The 25,578-nt window shown below is 50.2% G+C and overlaps 12 protein-coding genes across 12 annotated transcripts; 4 read left to right on the top strand and 8 right to left on the bottom strand.

The window, feature by feature from the left end:
• Positions 1 to 907: 907 nt before the first annotated feature.
• On the top strand, positions 908 to 2,104 carry GT037_009179 (uncharacterized protein; the record flags this gene model as incomplete). Its single annotated transcript, XM_038934226.1, has 1 exon — positions 908 to 2,104. The coding sequence occupies one exon, from the start codon at positions 908 to 910 to the stop codon at positions 2,102 to 2,104; it is 1,197 nt and encodes a 398-aa protein (XP_038783028.1).
• A 274-nt stretch (positions 2,105 to 2,378) lies between these two features.
• Positions 2,379 to 3,746, bottom strand: GT037_009178 (uncharacterized protein; the record flags this gene model as incomplete). Its single annotated transcript, XM_038934225.1, has 3 exons — positions 2,379 to 2,696; positions 2,744 to 3,606; positions 3,662 to 3,746. 3 exons carry the CDS (start codon positions 3,744 to 3,746, stop codon positions 2,379 to 2,381), a joined length of 1,266 nt encoding a protein of 421 aa, XP_038783027.1.
• Positions 3,747 to 4,457: 711 nt separating this feature from the next.
• Positions 4,458 to 6,410, bottom strand: GT037_009177 (uncharacterized protein; the record flags this gene model as incomplete). The annotated part of the gene is made up of 2 exons (XM_038934224.1): positions 4,458 to 4,750; positions 4,799 to 6,410. 2 exons carry the CDS (start codon positions 6,408 to 6,410, stop codon positions 4,458 to 4,460), a joined length of 1,905 nt encoding a protein of 634 aa, XP_038783026.1.
• A 937-nt stretch (positions 6,411 to 7,347) lies between these two features.
• Positions 7,348 to 8,396, bottom strand: GT037_009176 (carbohydrate esterase family 1 protein; the record flags this gene model as incomplete). Its single annotated transcript, XM_038934223.1, has 2 exons — positions 7,348 to 7,989; positions 8,064 to 8,396. 2 exons carry the CDS (start codon positions 8,394 to 8,396, stop codon positions 7,348 to 7,350), a joined length of 975 nt encoding a protein of 324 aa, XP_038783025.1.
• Positions 8,397 to 8,978: 582 nt separating this feature from the next.
• Positions 8,979 to 10,691, bottom strand: GT037_009175 (uncharacterized protein; the record flags this gene model as incomplete). Its single annotated transcript, XM_038934222.1, has 1 exon — positions 8,979 to 10,691. One exon carries the CDS (start codon positions 10,689 to 10,691, stop codon positions 8,979 to 8,981), a length of 1,713 nt encoding a protein of 570 aa, XP_038783024.1.
• A 432-nt stretch (positions 10,692 to 11,123) lies between these two features.
• On the bottom strand, positions 11,124 to 13,638 carry GT037_009174 (uncharacterized protein; the record flags this gene model as incomplete). Its single annotated transcript, XM_038934221.1, has 4 exons — positions 11,124 to 11,726; positions 11,790 to 12,970; positions 13,025 to 13,225; positions 13,290 to 13,638. 4 exons carry the CDS (start codon positions 13,636 to 13,638, stop codon positions 11,124 to 11,126), a joined length of 2,334 nt encoding a protein of 777 aa, XP_038783023.1.
• A 61-nt stretch (positions 13,639 to 13,699) lies between these two features.
• Positions 13,700 to 14,095, top strand: GT037_009173 (uncharacterized protein; the record flags this gene model as incomplete). Its single annotated transcript, XM_038934220.1, has 1 exon — positions 13,700 to 14,095. One exon carries the CDS (start codon positions 13,700 to 13,702, stop codon positions 14,093 to 14,095), a length of 396 nt encoding a protein of 131 aa, XP_038783022.1.
• Positions 14,096 to 15,177: 1,082 nt separating this feature from the next.
• GT037_009172 (uncharacterized protein) lies at positions 15,178 to 16,956 on the bottom strand (the record flags this gene model as incomplete). The annotated part of the gene is made up of 1 exon (XM_038934219.1): positions 15,178 to 16,956. One exon carries the CDS (start codon positions 16,954 to 16,956, stop codon positions 15,178 to 15,180), a length of 1,779 nt encoding a protein of 592 aa, XP_038783021.1.
• Positions 16,957 to 17,382: 426 nt separating this feature from the next.
• GT037_009171 (uncharacterized protein) lies at positions 17,383 to 18,654 on the bottom strand (the record flags this gene model as incomplete). The annotated part of the gene is made up of 1 exon (XM_038934218.1): positions 17,383 to 18,654. One exon carries the CDS (start codon positions 18,652 to 18,654, stop codon positions 17,383 to 17,385), a length of 1,272 nt encoding a protein of 423 aa, XP_038783020.1.
• A 606-nt stretch (positions 18,655 to 19,260) lies between these two features.
• On the top strand, positions 19,261 to 20,245 carry GT037_009170 (short chain dehydrogenase; the record flags this gene model as incomplete). Its single annotated transcript, XM_038934217.1, has 4 exons — positions 19,261 to 19,302; positions 19,355 to 19,623; positions 19,686 to 19,960; positions 20,055 to 20,245. 4 exons carry the CDS (start codon positions 19,261 to 19,263, stop codon positions 20,243 to 20,245), a joined length of 777 nt encoding a protein of 258 aa, XP_038783019.1.
• Positions 20,246 to 21,155: 910 nt separating this feature from the next.
• GT037_009169 (uncharacterized protein) lies at positions 21,156 to 23,029 on the top strand (the record flags this gene model as incomplete). Its single annotated transcript, XM_038934216.1, has 3 exons — positions 21,156 to 21,317; positions 21,392 to 22,195; positions 22,250 to 23,029. The coding sequence occupies 3 exons, from the start codon at positions 21,156 to 21,158 to the stop codon at positions 23,027 to 23,029; spliced, it is 1,746 nt and encodes a 581-aa protein (XP_038783018.1).
• Positions 23,030 to 23,464: 435 nt separating this feature from the next.
• Positions 23,465 to 25,004, bottom strand: GT037_009168 (uncharacterized protein; the record flags this gene model as incomplete). The annotated part of the gene is made up of 2 exons (XM_038934215.1): positions 23,465 to 24,777; positions 24,884 to 25,004. The coding sequence occupies 2 exons, from the start codon at positions 25,002 to 25,004 to the stop codon at positions 23,465 to 23,467; spliced, it is 1,434 nt and encodes a 477-aa protein (XP_038783017.1).
• Between the last annotated feature and the right edge of the window lie 574 nt (positions 25,005 to 25,578).

Below are 25,578 nucleotides of genomic sequence, written 5' to 3'. Positions count from 1 at the left end.
ATACGATCTTGTCGGTCTCTCTCACCAAGAGGCCCCACCGCCGCTTCTGCGACTAGATCACGGAGGTGCGAAAGCAAACGGGCACATATAAAACGCGATGTTCAGCGCGTCCTTTATTCTAATATTCTCCGGGTAGGTGAATGTTACCTTGCTAAGAGCGCGGATTCTTGAAGTGACGATGTTGATCTCACTTTCAACAAGCGTATCGGTCACTGAGGTGCGATTGTACACAGCATGTCCAGATTCATACACGAGTATGCTACCATGCTCGATTTTCTTTCCTTCTTTTTGGTTTGGGACGCTATCCGGAGGTATGCTGCGCCGCTGTATCGTCGCCCATTCACCTAACTTCACCCACCCACCCGCATCGCCGCGATTAGGGCAACGGAAATCCGAAGTCACGATGACGTAACCTGTTGGAATACCCATGGTCTAGCGTACGCTTTAGCATTGTCGCGTTATTGAGCCTCTTCCAGGCCAGTCAGGTCCGCCTGCGCCACAAAGTGAAGGTGACCTGAAACACGATTTCCATACCCAACCACCTTTTACATGCAAACCAAGGATACGCCATGGCAATAGATCAGGAATTTGGAGAGGCTGGGCCAATTGCGTCCCGCCGCTGCCTTTCGCGCTGCCAAATTTGCTAGTATCGTACCTACGACCGCCACAAGCACTGCCCAAGGTTGAGGAAAAGGTGAGCGATTTAACATGTTTTATACCCCAATAACTGCTAACCAGCCTCGTGATGGCTTAGATAATGCCCAGCGTCCTTCTTCCAGAGCTCCCCTGGTAGCTACCGACTGCAGTATCTATCCCTTTTCCCTAGCAACCCACGCCACTTTCTGATCATATTCAGACAGCCCTACGACTCCTTTGATACGATATCGCCTAACAAGCATCTCGAATTATGTCCTCCAGCCAGACTTCTGAGCACGCCTTCGATATGTTCACCGACAGCACCTACTTCGACGAGGACACCCTCCTCTCTGCCGACGTCCCCCTCCCTTCGATTGAGTGCACCGAAGACCTCTCAGCTGACCTCTTCGACTCGGCTTTTGAAATCGGTTTCGACAATGAAAGCCTCCACTCTGATATGTCTGTTTGGCCTGTCGATGGTCTATTGGAGTGTAGTGACGACCTCACCTCCTCACCCTCTAGGGTCGCTGACTTGGTACCGAATTCCTCCTCTCCCACCTCTTCAGGCACCATTGAGAATCTGTGGAGGCCCTTGATAGTATCAGATACTATCAATGTTGCATTTCCGGATACTCCAACTCCCTCCCGTGCTCCCGCCAAGCATCGTGCGCCTAAGGCGAAGACCTCGATGGCCGTCAAGACAACACAGAAGCCTAGTGTTACCAAAGCTAAGAAGATCACAAAGCCTGGGAAAGCTCACAAACGCACCGTTTCAGCGCCCTCCAGTGAACCTCGTAGTGTGCAAACACTCTACACCCTACCCTGGTCACATCTTTCCCAAGAAGAGAAAGGCCTTCTCCTCCTCCCTCTTCTTCAAGGAATCGACCCAAACACGGGTGAGAAGATCGGTGAAGCTGGTAGCCTCCTTCCTCCGCCCTCTTTCGAGATGGTCACGGACGATGTCTTCGGCACCGGCGATGATGGCACCAATTTCATGGACAACCCTTCTCCGCTGTCGACTTCAAGTTCAGCTGCAACCACCACAGTCGACCTCACTGGCGACGATCTCGACCTCTCCGACAAAGATATCGCTATGTTCCGCGCCTGCCAAGCTTTTAACATCCAGCACGAAGCGCAGAAGAAGATCGCCCTCCCCACCCTTTCAGACTTCAACTTCGACATGCCTGACTTCGAGTTCGACGAAACCAACTGGGACATCTTCGATAACTTTATGGCTGCTACCCAGGGAATTGGTGGCCCCACTAGTAGTGATGTCATTGGCAACTCAATCCGGAAGGTTACGACTGTCAATGACGACGGCAATACCGGCCGGGCCTCAAACCTACCTGAGATGACGAGCACTGGGCTTGGTCAGATGCCGGTTCCTTCTGGTGACTATGGACGGAAGCGCCAGCAAGAAGCTCTTGGACGCAACGCCATGCTTCGCGCTGCTGGTCGTCGTCGCTAGAGTTTTGGATGCTGTGGTAGTATCCCTTTTCATTGTTCTGTTTGGTTGACGGCGCGATTTTGAGAAGCTGATCAGGTCGAGGTGATTGATATGACGTCTAGTTAGCTACTATGGGTGTGGGCGCAACGGACGAAGGAAGATACGGATATGGAATGCTCACATTAATTCATCGTTCAGCAACGGATGAGCTTGAGTAAAGACATTGATAGAACAATATATAGAAATACTCCATTCTGTCTCGTGCGGTGTTACATCGTCTCCTGGGATATGACATTCAGATTTTTGATTCACCGTTTCGCCCATGCTTTTCAAACAGCTCATAAGCACCCTCTTCCCACTTCATCGTCAAGGCGGCACACTTACGATCACCCGGTGGCACTACCTGCCCACCGTAGATTCCACAAAGCCCCGTCTTACGATCGATCCACCAGATCAAGTTAGGATATCCGCCCCAATGCATAGTGCCTGCTTTCCTACCGTCGGGTGCATCGGATGTAATGATTATGCCGCCAAGACCGTAGTCTTTCGTCAAATGCTTTGGGGTGTTACCCATCGCATTATTCGCCTTGGAGTCGTTTATCAGAAGAGTCTTCTAGAGGTGAACCAGCAGGATAGAGGAGGTGGGTAAGAGAGACATACCATGTCGTCCTGCACAACAGCATTCAGCATTTCCCGACTCCCCTCGCCCAATTGCGGCTTGAAAAACTCTTCTAAACTCGCTTTACTCAGGATCTTCCCCTCTCCACCCTCGTCGCAAGCCAACACGCCCTTCAATACCTTGATATATTCTCCCACGCAAGTGAAACTGCCCTGGCCACCCATGCAATCAACGACTTCCTTACCCTCTCCGTCTAGATATGGCATCGGCGAATCACTATGCTTCATCTTTCCCTCTTCGGTCCTCTCACTCATGTCTGCCATTCTAGCTTGCAGATCTGGGCGCGTGAAAGGGAAGAATGTAACATCAGTAATATCAAGTGGCCCCCACAAGTTCTTCTTCATGTACTCTTCGAGTGTAAGACCGGATATGCGCTCGACGGCTAGACCCACGTAGTCAATACCAGGGCCGTATGTCCAACTGGTACCGGGCTCGAACATGAGCGGGCAGGTGAACCGCTCGAGTAACTTCCCACTGCCACTAGGACGCTTTTTATGGTACTTCGACCACGCCGTCGCTAACGGGTGGCCCATACCCTCGTACACCAGACCGCTTGAATGCGTCAAAAGGTTTCGTAGCGTAATCGGTTTCTTGTGCTTCTCTTCAATTGGAGCACCCTCGTCAGTAAAGCCGGTCAGTACTTTGAACTCTTCTAGTTCGGGGATGATGCGGTAGATAGGCTCATCCAAAGTCACCTTCCCGCGCTCAACGAGTTGCATAGCACTGATGGAGGTCATGAGTTTGGTGCAGGATGCTACCCACATCATGGTATTGAGATTGAAAGGTTTAGCGCGAGAAGAGTCCATGGACGTGGCGCCGAAGGCTTTAGAGTAGGTAAATGAGCCTATTGCTTGTTAAAAGGTGGTGAACAAGGACTATTAAGACAAAAGAGCGATTACCATCGCGACTTGTAGCTGCTACAGCACAGCCAGGAATTTCTTGCGCAGCGACGGCGTCTTGGATGGCGATTTCGAAGTCTACCATTTTTGCAACGGATATGGCGTTCAGACTGTTTTCTTTTGGGAGATCAATTGATCGGAAGCAGACCTCTGATGTTTCCTTTGGTATATAAGTGCGAAACGATACGCTAGTATTGGGACAAGCCCGAAAGACGTAGCCGATGTCAGAAAGTCAGGGATCACTATGTCAGAATTCCCACTTCAGACCTAGCACAACCGACACGGATGGAAGAAGCGGCACACTGGCATAGATAAGCTTTTATAGTAGCAGTGCCGCCTGGTATGCGCTGTCGGATTTTCGTCCGTTGTACACTACGATGGTGTACCTCGGTTCACTACGGGCGGGGCTTGAATGTTCTAGCCGTTAGTCGCGACGTCGACAAGGCGGCACGGGCTCATCAACGAGGCAGCAACAAAGAAAGCATGAGAATGATGCAATGCCATCTCTTTTGCTTTTGGGTTTTCTCTTTCTGCCAAGCCACAAATCGCAGCTGCCGCATCACGCGCAACATTTGGGCGATGTACCGCCCATGTCAACACTGGTTGACTTTCGCGACATCGCATATTCTTTACGACAGACACATCAAGTGTGGAGCGCACCCGCCAATCTAACCTCGAACTTATACTCCTTAGGCTCGCAAAACACCATTCGATTTCCCGATATCATTCTTAGCGCTTCCAGAATCTCAGTCGTACCTGCGTTAATGATCAGCATCGGGCCTTCATGCGCAAGTGCTCAGTAATCTTCGCCAACGTACTCCTTGATAACACGAACTTTATCTGAAGTCTTGAATGCCCACAGCATGATCATGAACTCGTCTGGCAAGTTGTGAAGTTCCTTGTCCATCTTGTAGCTATCTTCGTTCCGGATGACCTCCGCCATTCCTCGTATCTGTGTTTCTGCGTCTTCTACCTCAGGCTCGGGATGGAGGTCAAAGTGCGTTGTCCATGGACCGGGATCGAATTCCTCCACAGCTTCGGCCAGCATACGGTAATCGAGCATGGTAAGGTTCTGCATCGGTTGAATGTCTAGAAGTTGTTAGTAAGAGATTGACCAGTTGCAGTCATGACACCCACTACCAAGATGACAGTCCCACGTATGACCATCGTATTCTCCACAGTCCATACATGGAAGATTGTTCAAAACTTCCATATAAGTGCGCAATGACTCCGAATCTGCCTCGGTCGCTTGCGCTCTCGATTCTTCTTTTGCGCCACATACGTCTGGAGAAACCATATTGAGCTGGTCAAGTTCTAGCTGAGAGCTGGGCTTGTTTTCAGACAATTGGCCATGTTCGTTCTCAATAGAAGCTGGTCTGTCAGGCGGTTCCTTGAGACTATCTTCTGTTGCGAATGATTCCCCAAGCTGCACGACTCTAGTGCGAGAAGGTGGCGAACCTGGTTGAGGCGAGATCGAGCTTCTCATGCTATTCAAAAAAGGGGCATGCAATCTTCTGGAGGGTGTCGTTGGCAAGACATTGTGAGGATTGTCAGGGCTTGTTTGTACTTGACTGTCGCCAGCGTTTTCGGTAGTAGCAGAAGGCTCGGTCGTAACAGCTACCGGACTAGAGAAACTTTTAGCAGGAGCAGGATTGGCAGTAGTGACAGACGTGGTCGTCGCGCCACATGGCGATGCAGCGTTCTTGTTGAGTTCTGGCGGCAATCTTGGAGCTGCCACGACTGGAAATGTATACCCTGGTTGGGTCCCGCTCACAGCATATGGAGATTGGTATAGTGTATTTGAAGTAGCGATAGCCTTTAGATTACGAGAAGATGAATGCACCCAGTTATGCTGTGTAATACCTTGTTCTAGTGTCGACGATGTTGGTGACGTGGACGGCTGTAAACCCCACTCCAATGCAGCGCGAGGTATTGATGGCACGTACCTACCGGCAGACAGAGCGGGTGATATGGACGATGATACCAGTGGAGAGTTACCCTGAAGAGTGACTTGGTGGCGGTTCACTGTAGAGCTGGAAAGGCTCGAAACTGCAACTTCACGGGACAACGCGCGCGCTGCGGAAGACTGTGTCAGATGCTCCGTGGTAGCATTCAGTGGGTGTCTGAGAGGCGCAGTTCTGGCCGCAGGCGTCGCTCGTGCTTCTTGTGATATGTCCTTACTTCGGGCTCTCGTGATTCGACCTACAGGAGGCTTTGGTGTAGCTCGTACCGGATTTTGAGGTTGTGGCGAAACCAAGGTTTCTGGGTGTGGTGTCACAGGCGAAGCAATCGGTTGATCTGGCAGTTGGCTCGCTGTATCGGGGATATCTGATCGCTGTGCTCTATACTTAGCTTCCCAGTACTGTCTCAATCTTGGCTTGGTACTGATAGGGTACAGCGGAACCTGTCCTCGCGATGATATTGGTACACCAAGCAACAACCGTAGTTCATAGATGGTCTGAAGGTGCTGTGATGGAGTGCCTGATAAAGCCATTCGAATATTGGGATCATTGGCTCCCCTTATCCATCGAATGAAGATCTCGTCGAATCCTTCGCTCGTGGATTCGGCAGCGCAAAGCACATCCTCCGGTGTAGTAAAGCCGCGAGCATAGGCGCGCCGGTCATCGTCGGTAGACTGAAATCTCCAGTATCCGCCTGCTAAATGTGACGTCTTTAACTGTCGTACGAAATGATCGAAACCACCGCTCGGAGTTGTCGCAATACCAATATACGCCGTTTCGTAAGGCATGGATATTGTCGTATCGGTATTGTCCTGTTGACGCGGCAGGAAATCGTCGCAATGATTAATGATAGTCTACCGTCGTGGTTGGAATAAAGTTGCTGGGGTTGGTGTGGGTGGAAAGCAGAAAGACGTTGTTGTCAAGGTAAACACTGAGACTGCGCCAGAGTTCAGAAGGCATACGCTGGAGAAGAATTTGGAAAGCGAAAGAGCGAGCGCGACTATTTCTAGTACAGATTGTGTTTTCATATATATAGTACTGCGTGACATGTATCATCGACAATGAGATTGAGTTTTTGCCGCGTGTTTACCGTTCATGCTGTGGTGCACGTGCGAGGCAGTTGCCTGGTGAGGGTGACCAGACATCACCACACAGCCATATGATTATGGATATTTGTAAGAGAGTTTGTACACGAAGCCTGTTGATACTAGAACGTAATTGAAGGAAGAATCCACCCGTTCTCTGTAATGCTCCATTGATTGGGACTGCCTTGAAAGCTGTCCAGAGTTCCGTTGCACAGGCATCGCTGAGGCCACGACGGAGCCAGCTATTTTACGACCTGGAGGTGATGGAACATAAACAGCGAGACTATAGTGATCCATCGCGCAGGCGCGTTAGATGGAGAACGAAAGCAAGAGGTGAGATGAGATGAAGAGACGATGTTCTTTATCAATGATGTGTGGTTATGACATCATGACGTCTACCTTATCGTTCTTTCCTCTCCAACTCCTTCTTGTGGATTCCTTTCATCTAGTCTCAAACCTTGGTTTTTCATGCGTCACACAATCGCGTGATGGCAAAAGATGCTCTGTTTCTTCATCAATCTGACTACAGCCACTGAGCGTCACACAAGCAACATTGATCGCGCATCATCTGTACCTTCACCTCGCGTCATCATCTGCCGACTGCCGCGCCCATCGATCAACGGTTACTTTGCAGCCAGATCTACAGTTTCCATCTGCCAAACCAATCCAGAATGATAGGTGTTGCTTCCGCCTCCTTACAAGTCAGCACGCCCTCATCATCGCCCGTGTCGCCGTTGGGGAATGAGCTGGGCCAATCATGACCTAAATTCTCGTACTTGTAATGCACGACCACATCATCCCAACTATAGCGCGTAACCATTTTTCCCTCGTCCTTCTCACACAGATAACTCGTCTTGTTTGCGCTGACATCAAATCCATCGCGCCTAGCCCAGTCATCAACCCAAGTCGTCACATCGGTCGAATTAGCGTTCCCGCGCGTGTTGATGCCACCTGCGTACGGAATTGTCTTATCCTCCAACCCGTGAAATTCCATAACCGGCACGCGCCGACTAGGCTCGCAGGGTGGGGGGTTTTGGTCTGCATCCAGGTAGAACGCACCAGACACGGGTGCAAATGCAGCGATACGTTTCGTGGCTTCTGCATCGCAAGCCAATACGCCGGTAAAACCTCCGCCGTTCGATTTTCCGGTCGCGTAAATACGGGATGAATCGATACAATAAGCGGACTGTAGGTGATCGAGAAGTTCAAGTGTGAACGTTACGTCGTTGATTGAGGCTGGGGAGTCGGGATCGCCCTGGTATTGCTGCGTGCCTTTCGCGTTCTGGGGATGTATTAGCTTGTCATCTCAACAATTTGCAGCTCGTCGGCCAGGTTTCGAAGAGATGATCCACATACAGGTACGCCTTCTGGGTATACGACGATCCCATCGAAACCGTAGCTTGCGTTCGAGAACTGGCTCAGGGCTTCCTGGTATTCTGCGTCTTTGCCACGGCCATGGAAGGATAGGATGAGTGGGACTTGGGTGTCGCTGTCGTATGCGGGCGGAACATGTAAGCGGTACCTGCGAGGCGAGACACCGCTCGTGCTATTCAATGTCAAGTCGACGGATTGATCGAGTTTGACACCTGATGGAAGTGGCTTTTGGCAGCCATTGTCAGAATTGAACTTTGAGTCAAGTGCAGCGGCTGCTGCGGACAGCGCCGCAAGAACAGATAAAGTTGCCTTCATTCTGGTGGCTCGATGCTTTAGGGCATTGCGCAGACTTCACTTCGCACATTTATACATTTTCGACGATGTTCAGGCGCGCCGCAACGTCACATGCGCAGGTAGTGGATAGTCCTTTCCTTACTTGGGTAAAGGGCCGTTGATCATGGCGTACGGCCCGCATCACTAGTCTGCAAGCTTCGTGTACAGTGCCGATCCGAAGTCTAGTCAGATCTCTGAAATAGCAAATTGCCTCGATATATCTCTTTTGACAATCTTCTTTAATTTGATGGTTTCCTTTGTCTCACACCATCAGCCGATATGCTATCTCGTCCACGACAGTACCTTGGATTTCAATCATGTGAGGCTCTTTCCTATATTGTTTCCCATGCCAAGTGCTGCGAACAATCTGCCATTCCGTCGCCGTCGTCATCGACAATACCTTCTAACCTCTCTGCCTACGTGGGCAATCACGGTTGGCCATAGCCCCATGAGACCAGAATGTTTCATAGGATGATTCTGGACCATATACAACATGACATTACTTACAAAGTGCAACTTCAGGCGTGCGACTTCATGAGTTGATAGCCACTCTTCATATCGTTACTACGCCTTTATCCTTTTAAACTCACCCCGGTGGCCGATTCCCGACATCCTTCCCCCATCATAAGCGAGGCCTTCAGTCCAGACCTCTTCAAGCTCTCCACCGTGTTTTGCGTACCCTATCGCCTGAAATAAGCTCCGCAGCTCTCCATCAGGATGCCAATCACCGACTACCCACTGGAGTCGACGACAGGACCTGGAATCTGTATGTCGTCCCGGCTCTGCGTATTTGATACCCCAGGCTAGAGACTCCGGACTATATAGCATCTTGTCGTCTTCGCCCTCTATTTTAGACCAGTAATCAATATCGTTGCCTATGAAACCTTTACCGGACCATTTTAAAGGGGACCATATAGCAGCTTCCTTGAGTGCCGGCATATTTATTGCTGCCTTGGCAAAGGATTCAAGAAGTGGGGTGAGATTAGCAGTAGGGGCGACGCGAAACTGCTTATTGAATGCCGTACGCGGATCAGGAGCGTCGAGGAAGTCGTAATCCATATCTTCATCGAGCTCTGTGGGTGCATAAGGAGGATAGGAGGCACTGGTCACCGGATATCCACGTGAAACATGGCCTTGCCCTGCCGGCCCTGAGAAGTACCAGGTTCCATCAGGGCGTGCGTTGTGAAACATGATGTCAAGTATTTCCAAGTGTGGCCAAGAGACATGTAACTCTGTCAAGCTTTCTGACGGTGCCAAAAGAAGAGACTCGTCGATCATCGCTCGTAGTTGCAGGTGGCGAAGATTGTTGCATAGCATACCAAGACTCGAAGTGAATGGATCGTATGTCAAGTGACCGACTAGATCAGGCAATGGTTTGCCATGATGTATATCAGTTGCACGAAGCAAAGGGCTCAGGAAATCAAGCGAGGCATGCCTTAGCGTTTTTGGTATCTTATCGAGACTGCGGATGATAGCATCTGCAAAGTCGTGTCGAGCATCTCGACGAGGTCCTGCCCAGTCGTGCTCATAGTGCTCGATGCATGTATTCATCTCTGGATCGAACGATTCGCACCATTCGTATCCTCCAGTTCGGAAGCTCAGATATTCAAGATTAGGCATTCTGATCGCTAGATCAATGAGAACGCGCAAGTCGAGCTTGAACTCTTGTTTACCAGATCTGTCCATATGGAGATAAGGAGCGAATGATTCGTTGCCGTAGTTATTGTAGATTTTGAACGACCGGATAGACGCGACTGGAGATAGCTCGGCTTCCAGTAGCCGAACACGCCAGCTAGTTCGATAGCGATGGGGACATGCGTTTTTGGCACGTACTGTTCTGATTGGACTGTAAAGTGACAGACGATATCTGCCTGGGGCATGCTTTTCACCGGCTTGCTTCTCGACTAGTTGAAGAATGTGGAAGAGGAACTGTATCTGTTGTGTAAAAGACTCATCCCTCTCATACACCTCATGAGCAGGCTCTCGACACAGGACTTGGTCGTCGTCGCTACTGTCATCTTCATTGTCGCGTGGACCACACAGCGTTGGGAAGGTTGGCCGGAATATCACTTCCTTCAGGTAGAGAAGCCGATGACTAGAGAAGCGCGCAAGGAAGTCGACCGAGTTGTTTTCGTTGATAGTGAATTTGGAAAAAGCTCCGCAGTGCCTCTCAGCAGCAAAGCGAAACTTACCAGTTAGGGTAAGGACATTGCACAAGTCTCGCCTGGGTAGATAGCTGGAGATTTTATCGATGAGTTCTTGTGGGAGTCCTTCCATCGAATCCTGGTTGTCTGTAAATGATGTGACGAAGATTTGTGATGATGTCTGGGGAAGATCTGTACACTCGATGACAGGTAACGACCAGGTTGTTGTGTGGGTTTCGCAAAATTATGTCAGACAGTCAGTAAACGTGTTGGAAGCGCACCCAGCAACTTTAAGACCTGAGCGGGTTTGCGGCGTAGTCACAACATTGATACTTTGTCATTATATCTGCGACTCAGGGACGCCCTGTGTGACAGATGAGGAGCACGCTAAGCCAGTATGAGACGATCCGAAGCACTTCGAGCGCTAAGGCAGGGTTGAGGAACAGCCGTGTTCCTTCTTCCACTCAGACGACGATCCCAGTCGTTCTGCAACACGTAACTGTCCAACGCCACATAGGTTTTCCGCGCATCACATTGCAGCATCTATGCATCGAAAGCAGCCGCTCTACCAGTTCTTTGGCTTTGGCCAATCTTTGACCTTGTCCCACTCGTCGCTTAGTTTTTTGATAAGAGCCAGGGTTTGTTCTTGGGTCTTCTTCAGTCCTTTCTTCTTGTCCTTCGTCGCCTGATCATCGTTCGAATCGGCCTTGAACTCATCCTTCTTCTTGTCAGAGTTCCATTCATCTTTCAACACACCAATATTGAGCTTCATGTAATCTGTAGCCCTTTGCTTTGCCACGGAAAATACATTGTCCATGTAGGCATTCCATTTTTCTTCGAGTTTTTGTTCCTGCCACGGGGGTCCCTCCACGTCATCCTTATACACTGGGGGTGTCTTGTGCAGCTCTCGGTCGATATGCCCAATAATCGCGCCCATTCTGTTCTTCTGGTCTGCAAATATCTTTGCGACCTTTTCATCTTGCATGTATCTGAGAGCTCCAATCGTCTCCCGCAACCGCTGGATCGCTATGCGGGTTTGGTCTGCAGGATCCAGGCTTAGGTTTTTGAAACGTTTTTCCTTTGTTCGCCCTTCTATCAGATCCTTCATCTTCTTCTTGTCGCGAATCTGTGAATAATGCCCGTCTTTGGTTTTCTCCTGGTTGAATAACTGTTGCGCGATACTTATTAACATGATTCACTCTGCTTAGGTAGTGTAAGGCGCCGAACGTACTCTTCCCTTAACTAGTTCGTTGATGTTCTTCTCCAACAATGTCATTTCATCTAGCCACATTTCCTCTCGGCCAGTCCTGTATGGATATTGACTTGCGAGCCAATCACTCGGTTTACGTTTCCTTGTCTGTGGGTCAGGGGTCGCCACTGGATCGGAAGTCGCTGCCGCACCAGGAGTAGACTTCGAATCTGGAGTGGCAGCAGGATTCGGAGTGGCAGCAGGTTCTGGGGTAGCAGCAGGATCTGGAGTGGCAACAGGACTAGAAGAGGGTCCCTCCATGAGTGGCTGTTTCTTCGCCATCCAAGACTCTCTCCAGTATTGACAAAAGCTTAGCTTAGCAGTATTGCCTGGCTGGGGATGACTAAACTTGGTCGTGATCAATTGATCCATCTCATCAAAGAAGCGCCAAACAATTTGCCATTCCAGAACATGCTCGGTCTCACACTTGACACTTTCATCGTCGTCTGGACTGTCGGAACTATAGTCATCGCATGATTTTCGTTTGTTGAAGCCATATCTCGTTGGTGGGTGATCCCCCCATTCCGAAGTGCTCGGATAGTCGAAACTGGCCAAAAGCATTCCGTCGCAAGGGTATCCCTTCTTTGGCTCACGCTTCTCCAGCCTATGATATCTTAGATCAATTGGATAACTTCGCCTAAGAGCCTCTGGCTCCACGATCTCCTCGTCCTTGTCCAGCGTAGCGAGGTCTTGACAGGACAGGGAAGGTGTTGCTGTCGAAGACATCGATGAAGAAGAAGAGATGATTGATGACATAGCCGCGGTAGACAGCAGGGAACCAGATGAAGTCTTCGACAGAATTGTAGTGACCTGTGGGGGAACTGTACTGCCAATGGTCAGAGCAGGTTGGATGATGGTTCTGGAAGCATCGCCGCCTTCGTTTCCGCTTCCATTCGTACATTTTGGGCCTTTGCAGCCCTTACAACCTCTTTTGGGACATGGTAGGTCTTCATAGTTCATTCCCCCTGGTACAAGCTCGTCCGGTGCATCGACCAGGGGAGTGAAAGCCTTCTTTATCAGATTGTCCTTGGTAGGTATCAGTGGTCCACATCCTGCCTGCTCTGCAAAGTTTGCGCCACTAAGGAAAAAGTCGGCCCATTCTTGAGCAGCGTCTTGTGCTTCGTGTGCGTACTTGTATGCTTTTGCCGATCGAACAGCCGCAACTGTGTCTTTCCTTCAGTATCAGACATACAGCAAAAAGGACCTTGAATGCTTACCCATTCCACCGGTGATAGCGCGGTCCGGAGGGGGGATTGCTGCCATGCCAATAGCTACGACAACATCGAGAGCTTTCAAAGCTGGACATATGACTTTCTCCAAGATCTTGTCCGCCTCAATAAGTCCCTCAATGAAGAATTCACCCGCGAATTCTAGGATGGGAAGGTCACAGGAGCAATAACCTTTCTTGATCATCAGACCTGATTTGAACATTAGTTTCTCGAATTCAGTCTGTAAGTTTGGCAAATCCAGAACACAGCATACCGTTGAATGCCTCGTCGGCGCCACACAGAAGAGGTGTCATGTTGCTTGTATCGTACCAAGGATTGTCGCCAAAGATACAACTTTGAGATGATACGACAGCTTGGCCTTCGCTTGCACTTTGGCTCGGAATGCAGACGTCTTTGCACTGTTCTTTCATATCCTGCTCGGTTCCGTCGGAATACTTGATGCATAGATTGTCGACTAGATATTCGTTCAACTTTGACATTATATTTGGATCGTTGGTTTGTTCCAAGCCGTATGGGTTGCCATCCTCGTAGGCTTGGGGATCGCAAGTTTCAGCAAGTCCGAGAATAGCTCGTATAGCTAGCAGCGCAAGAAGACAACGCATTTTGGGAATTTCAACCTCAGATTTATCAAGGTATGAAGCGAAGTTGAGAGATGAACTGCGCATGTCCTGTTACGACACAATCCAGCTAAATATTTGCTTCAAGTCTTCATCAATCGTAACTACGGAAATCACGCCCCCAGTCACGACTCAACTCAAGACGCAGTTCGAAACAACCACACCGCAGCGCCTAACCATCAACGGTATCGACATGCTACTTCACTTGGGCCAAACAGCCTTTGCCTCTGAGGCTCAGTCAAACACTGCCGCACTGAGCTCAGTACGTTGTGCCACTACAAAGAGCATGATACCCAACACAAACCTCTGTGTGTATCGAATCATGAAGAGGCCTCAGGATGCGAGTCTAAACGAACATCCTAGCATGACTTACCTCTGCTGTGTCATTCGACGAGGCCGAGCAGATCCTGCATCCATGCCACAGTCAGGATCACCTTCATGATGACTGCGTGGTCAAATGCGGAAGAACATCAGCCAAGCAAGAGAAACAAAAATATTGCTGTCACCATTCAGAGGTTCTTAGTTACATATGAGCAAAACTGCAGCTCTGCAACGATATCACATTGCAAGATTCAGGGTGTAAGAATAAGAACAGAAATCGATTCATTTGTAAAGGGTTTGTGACAAGCCCCGAACGAGCGCTGCTATGTGTTATCTCGGGCTCGAAAAGACTCTACATAGGTACAGGAACGCGCGTGGCCAAGGTCTTGCATATCCGGTGGCGAGGTAATCCAGCCCCAGTATCTGTGAGGGTTGGAGGCCAAAACTTCGCGAAGTTCTTCTGAAACAACCGCAAACGCGACCTTACTTTTGACTTTCAAGGTCTTCATATTGCGGCGTTGTCGCGGCTCAACGATGGCGAGTACTATGCTCGCTTGCTGCCAGCTACGCCCCAGAACGATGCAGGTTCGCACCACATGGGTGTCAGCGAACATCTCAACGAGCCTAATGCTTACATTGTAAAACATCTAGATACAAAGAAAAGATTGTCGTCGCCGCCGTCCTCGTTGATGAGCGAGTATGGTCGTATCATTGAGGGCGGAGAAAATCCCATGCCGCATGGAAACTTAGTCTGGAGACTTCGGCTGTGGTATGAAGTCTTGGAATAGAGAGAAAATAGAAAGCATGTTCTAAGATGATATGCGAAATGTAACTCATAAATAACGGATCTCTCAATACATGCCTATACTTTTGCTTTATAGCGACGACCAAGACATGCGACCCAATTCATCCAGTATCTGCCCTGCTTATACCATACTTCGATACAACCTTTGTCATGTTTTCTGTGCTCTTATCAAGGGTAGTTTAGGTTGCGTTCGTGTCGGTATCAATAGTACGAAGATACCATGCATCTCAGTTTCCAGTACGCAAATCGACATAGACTGCAGCTTAAAGGTTTCGGAAAAATCATACGTCAACACAGAATAAGATAGGCTACGCTGGATGTCATCAAATTTGGATGCTCTGTGATCAAGATTTCTGGAGATACAACCGGTGCCTGATTTTGAGCCTGTGATCGCCAGCCTAAAACAGCGAAGTAGGCACGCGGCCCGGATCATCATACCCATCATCGTAGATCCAATGACCATGATTATGACTCCAGAAAGTATTAATGAACATCCAGCGAGAGAAATCGTAGCCATACGAGTACTTCTGTTCCCAATGCTCGACCAAATCTTCACCATGCTTCTCGCATCCAATTTGCTGGAAAAGGCTGTGCAGCTGCGCATCAGGATGCCAATCACCCACCATCCAAGTCAAAGCACGTGTCGCTGTATAGCCTTGCTCTCTTTGGCTTGTCGGATCATGCTTTGCCATGTTAAGACCAACATCTTCGTCGGAATATTGTATACCCCATGTGAGATTTTTTCTTTGGATCCCGTCATCATATCCCTCGGTCGGATTCCACAACAACGGCGACCGGATAATGGCTCTCTTTAAGGAAGGCATCTGTACTGCGGCCTTGGCGAAACCTTCCAGCAGCGGTCTGATCCGTTGTTCATCTGGTGTGATGCGGAATTCATTGCTATGACCATTGAGTAAATCTGGAAGAATAAACCCATGGTATACTCGCCCCTCCATCTCAGCGTCGAGATCATTCGCTTCGAGAGGCGGGTAAGAGGCAGCAGTAATTGCGTAACCCACAGCGTCGCGACCCTGACCTCTAGGTCCATGAAAGTACCACGATCCGTCAGGCCGTGATGGATGGAACATGACCTCTAGAATTTCCAGGTTAGGCCATGCCGGCTGTGAAGAATCGTCAATGTGAAATAGGCTTTCATCGATGATGGCTCGTATGCGGAGCTGCCGAACATTGTTGGTTAAGAGACGAAGAATGGAGCTGAATGGGTCGTACAGCGCTGGTCTGACTAGGTCAGGTAGCATCCTGCCCTGTACAGTATGCAGTGTGCGATATAGTGGGCGGATGAAGTCTAGATTCGCCTGTCGGAGTGAAGCTGGGAGCTGAGCTCCATGCCTGGTAACGGCGCTTGCAAAATCATGCCTTGCGTCACGACGTGGGCCGTCCCAATCGTGTTGAAAATGATGATTGGGTTCTTCGTCGCCATCCTGATGGCAAAGAGGCGGGTGCCATTCGAAACTTCCGGTCTTGCAGCCCAAGTACTCAAGGTTTGGGAGTCTCGATGCTAGTTTGACCATGACACCCAGATCCAGTTTCAACTCATGTCCCTCCCAGCTGCTATAGTCTGGTGGGTAATCATGAGAGTCATGACAGATGTCCGTATCTTCCTTGCATACATTGTAGATCTCTAGAGAACGAACGGAATACACCAGAGGCATTTCGGTATTGAGTAGTCGAACTCGCCAGCTGCTATACAGGCGATGCGGACACGTGATGCTGTTGTCGTGGAGCAGTCTCGTAGGGCCGTGCACCAGGAGTCGATATCGGCCTGGGGCATGGTGTCCAGCATTTTCCTCGACGGTCCTAAGGGTTTTATAGATAATCTGCACCTGACATGTAAAGTGTTCATTCTTCTCTCGTATCTCATCCGCACTTTCGCGACATTCGATTTCCTCATCCTCCTCGCCGGCTGGGGGAGTCCAGACTAGTGGAGGGAAATTGGGTCGAAAGATCACTTCCCGTAGATATAGCAGACGGTACCCTGAGAAAATCTTAACAAAACTGTCGGCGTTGCGCTTGTTTAGGGTAAATTCCGTAAATGCGCCAGAGTATCTCTCTGCGCTGTAGCGAAACTTCGTTGTGAGAGTGAGAAGGTTCTTGAGATCCTTCGTGGGTACATAACTAGTAATCTTCTCGACGAGCTCCTGCGGCAGTTGATCCATAACTCGCTGGTTAGCCTAATGGATCGACCGGTATTGATGTGCTTGGCGCTTTCTAGAAGGTACAGATTTGACGAGAGATCAACGGTGGTTGTGTGTCCAATGTGTGTCCAACGTGTGTCCAATGCGTGTCTGATTCGTTGAGCGATGATCTGTGTAGATGAAAAGAGTGCTAGAATTGTAGCGAGGGCTGACTCGACTTTTGTTGATCTGGGCGGCGTTGCGGCGTGGACCTTGGAATCTATTAATGTGTACTAGCCCTATGAATGGAAACAACATCACTCGGAACGTTCCGACGCGTTCCGAGCCTTGACAGATAGGGAGAAAGACAACCTTGAAGGTACTAGATACCTTCTTCCCAGTCACCACGCGTTGTGACAACCGAGTGCTGATATCGCGCTGGCACAGCTTACTAAGATCTTTTGAGGACTACAAGCCGCCAGTTCTATCCCTCCAGTTCTCCAGTGAGTCCCCGCTGAAAGTCATCTCGAGCATCGCGATGCCAAACTCATCAACATCAGCTGGTTTCGCATAGTGAAAAAGCCTTGCACACTCGAAGCGCTGTAGGAAGGCCACATTCTTCTCCAAACACTGTCTTTCCCACTCCCCAGCGCTCGTAGCATCCCAAAGACCACTTCGATTGGTGTACATGATGCCACCAGGACAGGTTCCCCAGCGCTGCTGGAGGACCGAGAAGACGGGCGATAGACTGACGGCCACGAGCCAGGTGCGACGGATACTTTCTGACAGTATCCACAAGTACCACTGTTGCTGTAGGTAAGTAGACAGCTTGGGTAGGCAGTTGGCGAGATGAGCGATACTGTCTTGTTCGCTCGACAATGCGGTTCTGGCAGTGGAGAAGAGTTTTCCAGCCCAGCTATCCTGTATCGCCATATGCCCTTCAGCGACATGACGGGCGCGGACGTCACCATCGAAGAGACCGATCATCTGGTAGACTAAAAGGGCATGAAGACGTGCCAATTGCCCCCATAGATCATCATCACGACCTGCAACATCGACCCACTTCCCTGCAGTAGTTTGATCCAAAACGGTCCCATTCTCCCGTAACAAGTCGTTCGATCGATCTTCCACTATGCGGAGGACAATTTCTGCATTCGCAGGTGTCCGATACACATAACTAGCTAGGGTTGCATACGCGACTTGTACGCATGCTGGGAAGTTCACACCGTACAAGCAGGAGTGTACAAAGGGATTGCTACCAGTCGTGACCCAGCTTTTGAACCAAGACTGCAGTACCGTCACGTACTTCTTCATTGCTGCTGTGCCGATAGGTACATCGTCTGAATTTGTCGATCTGCGGGATATCGTCCACGTCTCCGGTGCAAGAAACCAATCGGTCTTCATTGCGCTGGGGATTCGGATCTGAGACTCCGGTGCGTCGATGTTACTGCCAAGGGACGGTAATCCCACGTCCCACAAGAGATTGTCGATGGTGTAGAGGCTCGCATTGACATGCGATGTACTGACTGGGCTTTCGGCGAACGACGTATCCTCTCCTCTCAGCACTGGCACATCGGATAACAAGTGTCGATATGAAGAAACTGTCTGCTTCTTTGATGGCGGATAGATGCACGGCTTGCGCTTGTCCGCGCATCGAGCGCAAGCTGGGATCTGGCGACCGCATTTCCGCTTTGCTCTTGCGCAGGCAGTGCAAGCGTTTGACTCGGATCGCAACGACATTACCAAGGTATGGCTACCCAGTATCTTTCTTGCAGGTTAATCAGATCTATTCTGTCTTGTGCGGAAGTCGAGGTAGAGTAAGCGCACATTTGTCATCCGCTGAGTGCATGCTCATTGGACAGACGGCCGCAAGGCGGGAGACTAGTCCGCAATGCGGCATCCTGTAAAACAAGGTTACCAATCCTCAATGACGCATATCGCATTAATTCTGAAGGATCAACTTACGGAAAGGGTGTGTATGTAACTGTAGTCAGCTTCAAGCCGCCTCATATTCGCCGAGAACCGCTCTTTGTGAGCCGCCAAGATGTCTGCTGCTTCGCGACAAAGACACCACGCAAAGCCGAAGTTCTTTGCGCTGTCATATCAGCGACGCAGGATGCATTACATACCTTCTACGCGGCAACATGAACCCGCAACGATCAGAGTCTTACCTGCCTGTATTGCGGAGGACAAGTATTTGTGCGCGGGATAGCTCCAAGAAGTCCGCAAACGTGCAGTGTAGCGGATGAATCTTTGTGTTTATAAAGATGACAAGGTGAACACAATGTCCGCACCACATCTCAACCTCTTTGATCCACAACATATTCCAGACACCTCAATCGCAATATGACAGTCTACGTAGTCACCGGTGTGTCCAAGGGTATTGGAGTAAGTATACCCTGTATGGTGATATACTTGCATTTTGCTAAGCTTGGTCCAGTTTGAACTCCTCAAGCAAATCTCACAAGACCCGGAGAATCTCGTTGTCGGTCTGGTTCGCGACCAGGCGTCTACCAAGAAGAAAGTGATTGCAGAAATAGGCGAACGTCCAAACATCCATATCCTCAGTGGAGACCTCACCAGTCACGCTAGCCTACAGCAAGCCGCTGCAGAGACCACCGAGATCGTCGGTGAACGCGGTGTCGATTATCTCATTGGCAACGGAGCATTTCCGTCTCTCTTTGATGCCTTCGACCCCATCGGCGCGTTGTAAGCTTACATCTGTTTCCATCTCATTAGTTTGCCCATGCCTAACATTAATCATTCTATAGGGGCGACAAAGTCGAGGAACTAGAACAAGTCTCCTCGAAGCTGTTCATGACCAACGTGGTCGGCAACATCCATCTCTTCAATCTCTTCCTGCCTCTTGTCATGAGAGGTAAGGTGAAGAAGGTCATCGCCATGTCCAGCGGCCATGCAGATCTCGACTTCATCAACAATCTTGAGGTCGAGAACAGTTCCTTGTACGCCGCATCCAAGGCGGCTCTGAATGCAATTGTCGCAAAGTTCAACGCGCAGTATAAGAAAGACGGCGTTCTTTTCATGAGTATGAGTCCAGGTGTGGTAGAAGTGGGCCATTTTGACAATCGCAAGTAGACCAGTGACTCTAGATGAGTACTCATGCTGACATCGATTTGCAGTCACCCCCGACCAGATGCAAGGTCTGATGAACTTCATGGGCAAGATTTCGACCTACGCACCTGATTTCAAAGGCGCAACACCTGTTGAGGATGCTATTCCGATTATCAGGTCGACATGGGAGAAGGCCAGCATTGAGGATGGGTATGGTGGTGCATTTGTCTCCCACCACGGAACCAAGCAGTGGCTTTAGACCAGGATACATGTATATCATGAATGCGAGCAGGACCTGTTTACCTTCCTGCTGAGCGTAGATAGTAGTCAAGAGGGTTGATCATAATCGCTGGATATTCGGAGCAAATATACTTTGGCCTAGCTGAGGGTTACGTGCTTTTTCGTCATTACAGGCCGTTGACACCCCGCGACGTCCAAAGCACGTTGAAGAACGCTGACGCATCTTTTCTCGAAGCTTAGATATCGAGGCATCGAATGTACAGAACAGGAAGACATACTTTCCTTGAGACATGATTCGATGACAGTCCTGCTGGTAATGCTGGTGTTGTGATCAGAGTTACGACGGTAGTCATTCCTGGAAAGCCATGGACACCATGCCAAGCCGCGCTAACGCCATCGGGATGCCATTCACACGGTACCATGGAACGCAATCCACGATATATGCAAACACGTAGGGTTGCAGCAGATTTTCGCAGCTCTGCTCGCGGTCAGTGAATGCGAACATGCAGCGTGGCCTGTAGATAGACCGTGATGAACGTAAGACGATCGCGCAGGTCCCACCTATTTCCGGCGATCGCCCATTTGATTGGTCCATTTCGCTTGCAACTTCCTTGCCTCTCAACCCGCCCAAACGCATCCGCTTGTTCACGCTCGACATCGCCGCTCACCGAAACCTTTTCCATCGCCAAACAGCACCCCACGACCTCTTTTCATCACTTTCGACGCGATAAATCGCATGCCGAGGCCAGTGCGACACTTTTGACACCCATATCAGCAGTATTGAGGCGCGTTGGTGGTCGGATTAGCGCTTCTGGGAGCGTGACTCCTCTTCGCTGGGCCGCCCCCAGGCGCCAGATTTGCACCACGCCCCATACGCAGCCCAAACGACCCAAACATTTGTCACGTGCGCTTCACTGCGACAACAAACAATGACGGCTCGCGCAACCGGGCAGCGCTTCAGGCAGCGCAAGCTTTCGACCAAACAGAATTTACCTGTCGTTCGCGAGAGTGAGGTTGAGCAGCTTGCTGATGACGATGCGTCGCGCCATATTCCCAAGGTTGAGACCGGTGTTGAGAAGGGCGAGGAGATTGTAAGTCGCGCTAGTCCGCTTTTGGCTTTCACTTCCCCTGCCCTGCACAATACACATACTTACATCATCTCTAGGAACACCATCTACAGGCCGTCATCTCCGCCGCCCAGGCAGCTGCGCAAGGCGCGACTGGTGGGAAGATTGCACAACTCTACATTCCGACTCCGGATGCTGTCGCCAGCACACTGCAATATGAAGATGTCTATCCAAAACGGTTTACACAACCTGCCACTTACATACGGTTCTCGTCAACCGTGGAGGATACGTCCGGCTGCCCGTATTGCATGAACAGTGATGATCTTGCCTTTCTCAAGTCTTACAACCAGAAAAAGGGCAAGAACAACAATTGCTCAGAAGACGAGTTCGAAGAGGTTATGAACTTTTTTGAAGAAACCACAGCAATCAAGCAGCCGTATGCCGCGGTCGACAACTCGTCTGCTCTTGCCTTTGAAGAACTTGAAGCCGAGTTCGATGAGACAATCAGCGAGTCGGCACGGCGGTTCGCCAAAGACATTTACCCACATTGGAAGAATCAACGATTACTAAAGGGCAACCGCCCGCTGATGCCCTCACTGAAATTCGAGACGAATCTCGAGACCGATGATGCTGACCCGTATGTTTGCTTCCGACGCCGTGAAGTCCGACAGGTCCGCAAGACGCGTGGTCGCGACGCGCAAGTAACGGAGAAGCTCAAGAAGCTGAGGAAGGAACTGGAGGAGGCTCGTTTGCTGATGTCGCAAGTCAAGCGACGAGAGGCAGTCATCAGAGAACAGCTTGCCACAGACAAGCTGATCTTCGAACAACGCCATGCCGTCAAGGAGCTCAAGCGCAGACTCAGCATCAAGGGTGATGATGACGAACTACTCATCACTCAGAAGGTATGTCGCAATGAACTCACCAGAGGTTTTGTCAAGATGACTAACTCGTCCCAGCCTGCTCCTAAACCAAAGAGAACTGCCGATGTTGAAAGACAACGTCAGACTCTACCAGGCATGAAGCCTACCAACACACGTCCAGACGGGCGTCTTGTTGATGGTGATATAGTGTACCTCGAAGAGCAGCAAGCCAAGCGCACAGAGGCGATCGATAGCTTCATCGAAGACAACCTGGTTAAGCACCAAAAGTGGAATGTGGGCTGGGTCGACGCAACATGGCGACCCATCACGCCACCTTTGGAGCCGCCGGCTGCGAAGTCGGACTTCCGTACAGTATTTACGGAGAGTCAGCTTCCCACGCCTCCTGCGTCCGTGTCTGATGGTGAAGGTGCTGATGCAACAGCAGTGGTGCCGTCGAGTAAGCAGACAGATCCACGGAGAAGTGCGCGCATACGTTTTGCCACTCCTCCAGATGACGTTCCGTTCCATGATCAATCTCGCTTCCGTCGTAGAATTGGTCGAGGCGGGCGTATGATGATCGATCGCCGAGGCGTGAAGCGTCAAAAGACCGAGAGGGTAGACGACCGCTTGGCCGATCGATGGCGCTTCTCTGGCGACAGCAGTGAAGATGAGGAGACATATCCCGTCGACTGGACAGACAATCTGCACATCAGATATCGCATCATGATTGAGCGCCAGGGCGAGAAGGCTGCGGTTCAACAACCTCCACCAAATCCGAATCGCCGGTCCATTGAAAACCACAATCGATCTGCATCCGGCCATCTTCTTCCTCCTACACCCACAACTGCCGCAGCTGGAGGTTCTTCTGGGAGGTAAATTCCCGCAGTTTACAATCTCTTCTTCTTTTAGCGCTTTACTTATCGACAAGTTATACCCTTTGTTTTCTATTGGCTCGGTGGGCTGGCTCCAAAGATCTACCAAAGTTATGTACAGTAGCCTTTTAAATTCAGGGAGGAGGAGGCAATGCTGGATGGTTGGTGTGTGGGTGGAGTGAGGTGCGAAGGTTACCTGGACACAACAAGTCAGCAAGTCGATACTTGGATATACATATTTAGACGCCTGGTGAAGTGCCGCAAGGACTTTGGCTGGCGACAAAAAAAATAAGAAACTTACGCATAATTGTCTTCCGACCTCTTTTCTCGCTCTTATGTTTCACATTTTCGGGTGGAGGCCAGATCCTGGTGACCGTTCTGTCAAACCACCATCGGTGATGCGGTTCACGACAGGGTTTGATGCATGCAGTGATCATCATCACACTCTGTGCTTCTTCCCCATACCGCCCATCTCCACATCTCCTTCTTCGTCAACAACCCTCTGCCTCTTCGCCATCGCTGCACCACCATCTCTTGCAATCTTCTCTGCCAACGCATCTTTCGTGTTCGCCAAGAGCTGTTTCTCACCGATACGCACCGCTTTTGCCACTGCAAATCTTCGCTGCTTAGGCGACGCCGTCCCGGCAAACGGAACCTCGCCAAATGTCTGCAAGTCCTGTTCCAGCGTTGTAGCGTACTGCGCGATGCGAGCCTGGATGATTTGTAGTAGTAACTCCGCTCCTTGGCTGGTGATCTTCTCTGGTTTAGGCAGTCTGCTTTTGCTAGCAAGGCGCTCGAACTCTTCGGCTGGGAGAAGCATACTTTCGACCAAAACGACAAGTTCGGGAGAGAGACTTTCTTGGAGCGTAAAGGGCGTGCTGGCGGCGATGTCGTATCCTGTATCGATGACCTCTTGTTCGTCTAGGTATTCTAACCTATCTGCGTGCCAGACACCCTCCTTGGTTAAAATATCAGTGACGAGCTCGGCGGGAATCTCAACAACGTCGTATTGTGCATAGTTGTCGGTAACGTAGCCGTATCTCCTTAGTAAATCGCTTCGGGGCAGCGAACCATAATCGTTGAAAATCTCGTCGCCTGCAGTAATTGGGCTGAGCGCCTTCATCTCTAGGCAGTCTTTCTCGTAGAAAAGGCGCGCATTGCACCTATCGGCATCGGCATTAAGCATGTCAGCTAGCGGAACCATGCCTTTAGGTAGTGCAGCGTCTTCTTCCTCCTCAGCAAAACCCTCATCGTCCACTTCCTTGCTTGGTGTCGCTGGCTCGACATCGAATGCGTAAGCCATGATCAGACTACCCATTTTGTGCATCAATTCCAGGTTCTGCGGGCTGCGCATCTCCTTCGCTTTGTCCTTGGCTCTCTCATCCCCACTAAATATTATCTCCGCAAACTCTTCTATCACGGGGAGTAATTGCTCCGTAAAGACTTCATCTGCGCCTTCCTTTCCGATTTTGTTCACCACGGCGCTAGCTTGGAGCTCGGCGAGCTCGTCGTCGGACCAGAACATCAGGGTGTTGAAGTCGGTGGGTAGGACAGCAAAGTAAGGCGCCCAGTTCGAGGCGCTGTCGTTGTGATACTCATAGAGCATGACGAGGATGAGGGATAGCCAGGGGCCGAGAAGCGCAAAAGTTGAAGCGGGGATTTCAGTACCCAGGATACTGTTTTCGACACTGAGGATGGAGGCGCGGGGTATGCGGAAGAGGAGTTCATGTTCGGCGATATTTTGGGTTGCAACTGTTCGAATTAGCTTCAAGGTTTATCACATGTCGCAAAAGTTTGTAGCGACGTAGAGTGAGTCTGTGGTGTCGGGGTGTAGTACTGGAGTGGAGTAGCTACTTACCAACGCCTCGTCCTGCATCCTTGTTTCTTAGATCCTCCAATTTGATCTTTGGACTGATTTCGGCTCCAGATTGCTTAAGCCATGTCAGAAAGTTCTGACTGGCGCCGTCGAAGTCTGCCATGCGCAGAGATTCTGGTGCGATGTGGGATGTTTTGAAGAGTTGGAGGATTGGATATTTGGTGGATATTATTTAGCGGCTCCAACGGGGAACCGAGGCTGCTTGGTCCGAGCGGAGTACGAATTGCTGTGGCTGGGATACGCAAGTTTTGCGACGCTCCGCAATGATTGTGTTTTAAAGACTTTATGGAGCAAGCGAAATTCGAAAGACGTAGATTTGTTGAAGTGATTGTGAAGATGAGTGCAGTAATGAGGGACTTTGTTGCGGTAATGATCAGACCCTGCAGCACATGACTAACGGCGGTGACGTCTGCTCGTGGACTTTTTAAATGTCGGTTTGCTCGCGGCATGCGCACTGCATGCGCACGAATATATGTGGCATAATGGATGCGGTCAAAGAAGCCATCGCGTGGATTCCCGAATGTATAATACAGACTGGTCTTATATCCCCTGTGCTAGATCTTTGCGCCTTTGCGAGCTGACCGCCTTGTTCGCTGTATCTTGCCCAATGATCAAACAACACCTGCGATTATGAAGTATCGTGTCGTCAATGCTCTAAATCTATAAGGGACGAGGTA

This window comes from Alternaria burnsii (genome assembly GCF_013036055.1).
Source record: "Alternaria burnsii strain CBS107.38 chromosome Unknown 700, whole genome shotgun sequence".
Lineage (NCBI taxonomy): Eukaryota > Fungi > Ascomycota > Dothideomycetes > Pleosporales > Pleosporaceae > Alternaria > Alternaria burnsii.
The sequence above is the reverse complement of the archived record's forward strand: the minus strand, read 5'-3'. Positions and strand labels throughout refer to the sequence as shown.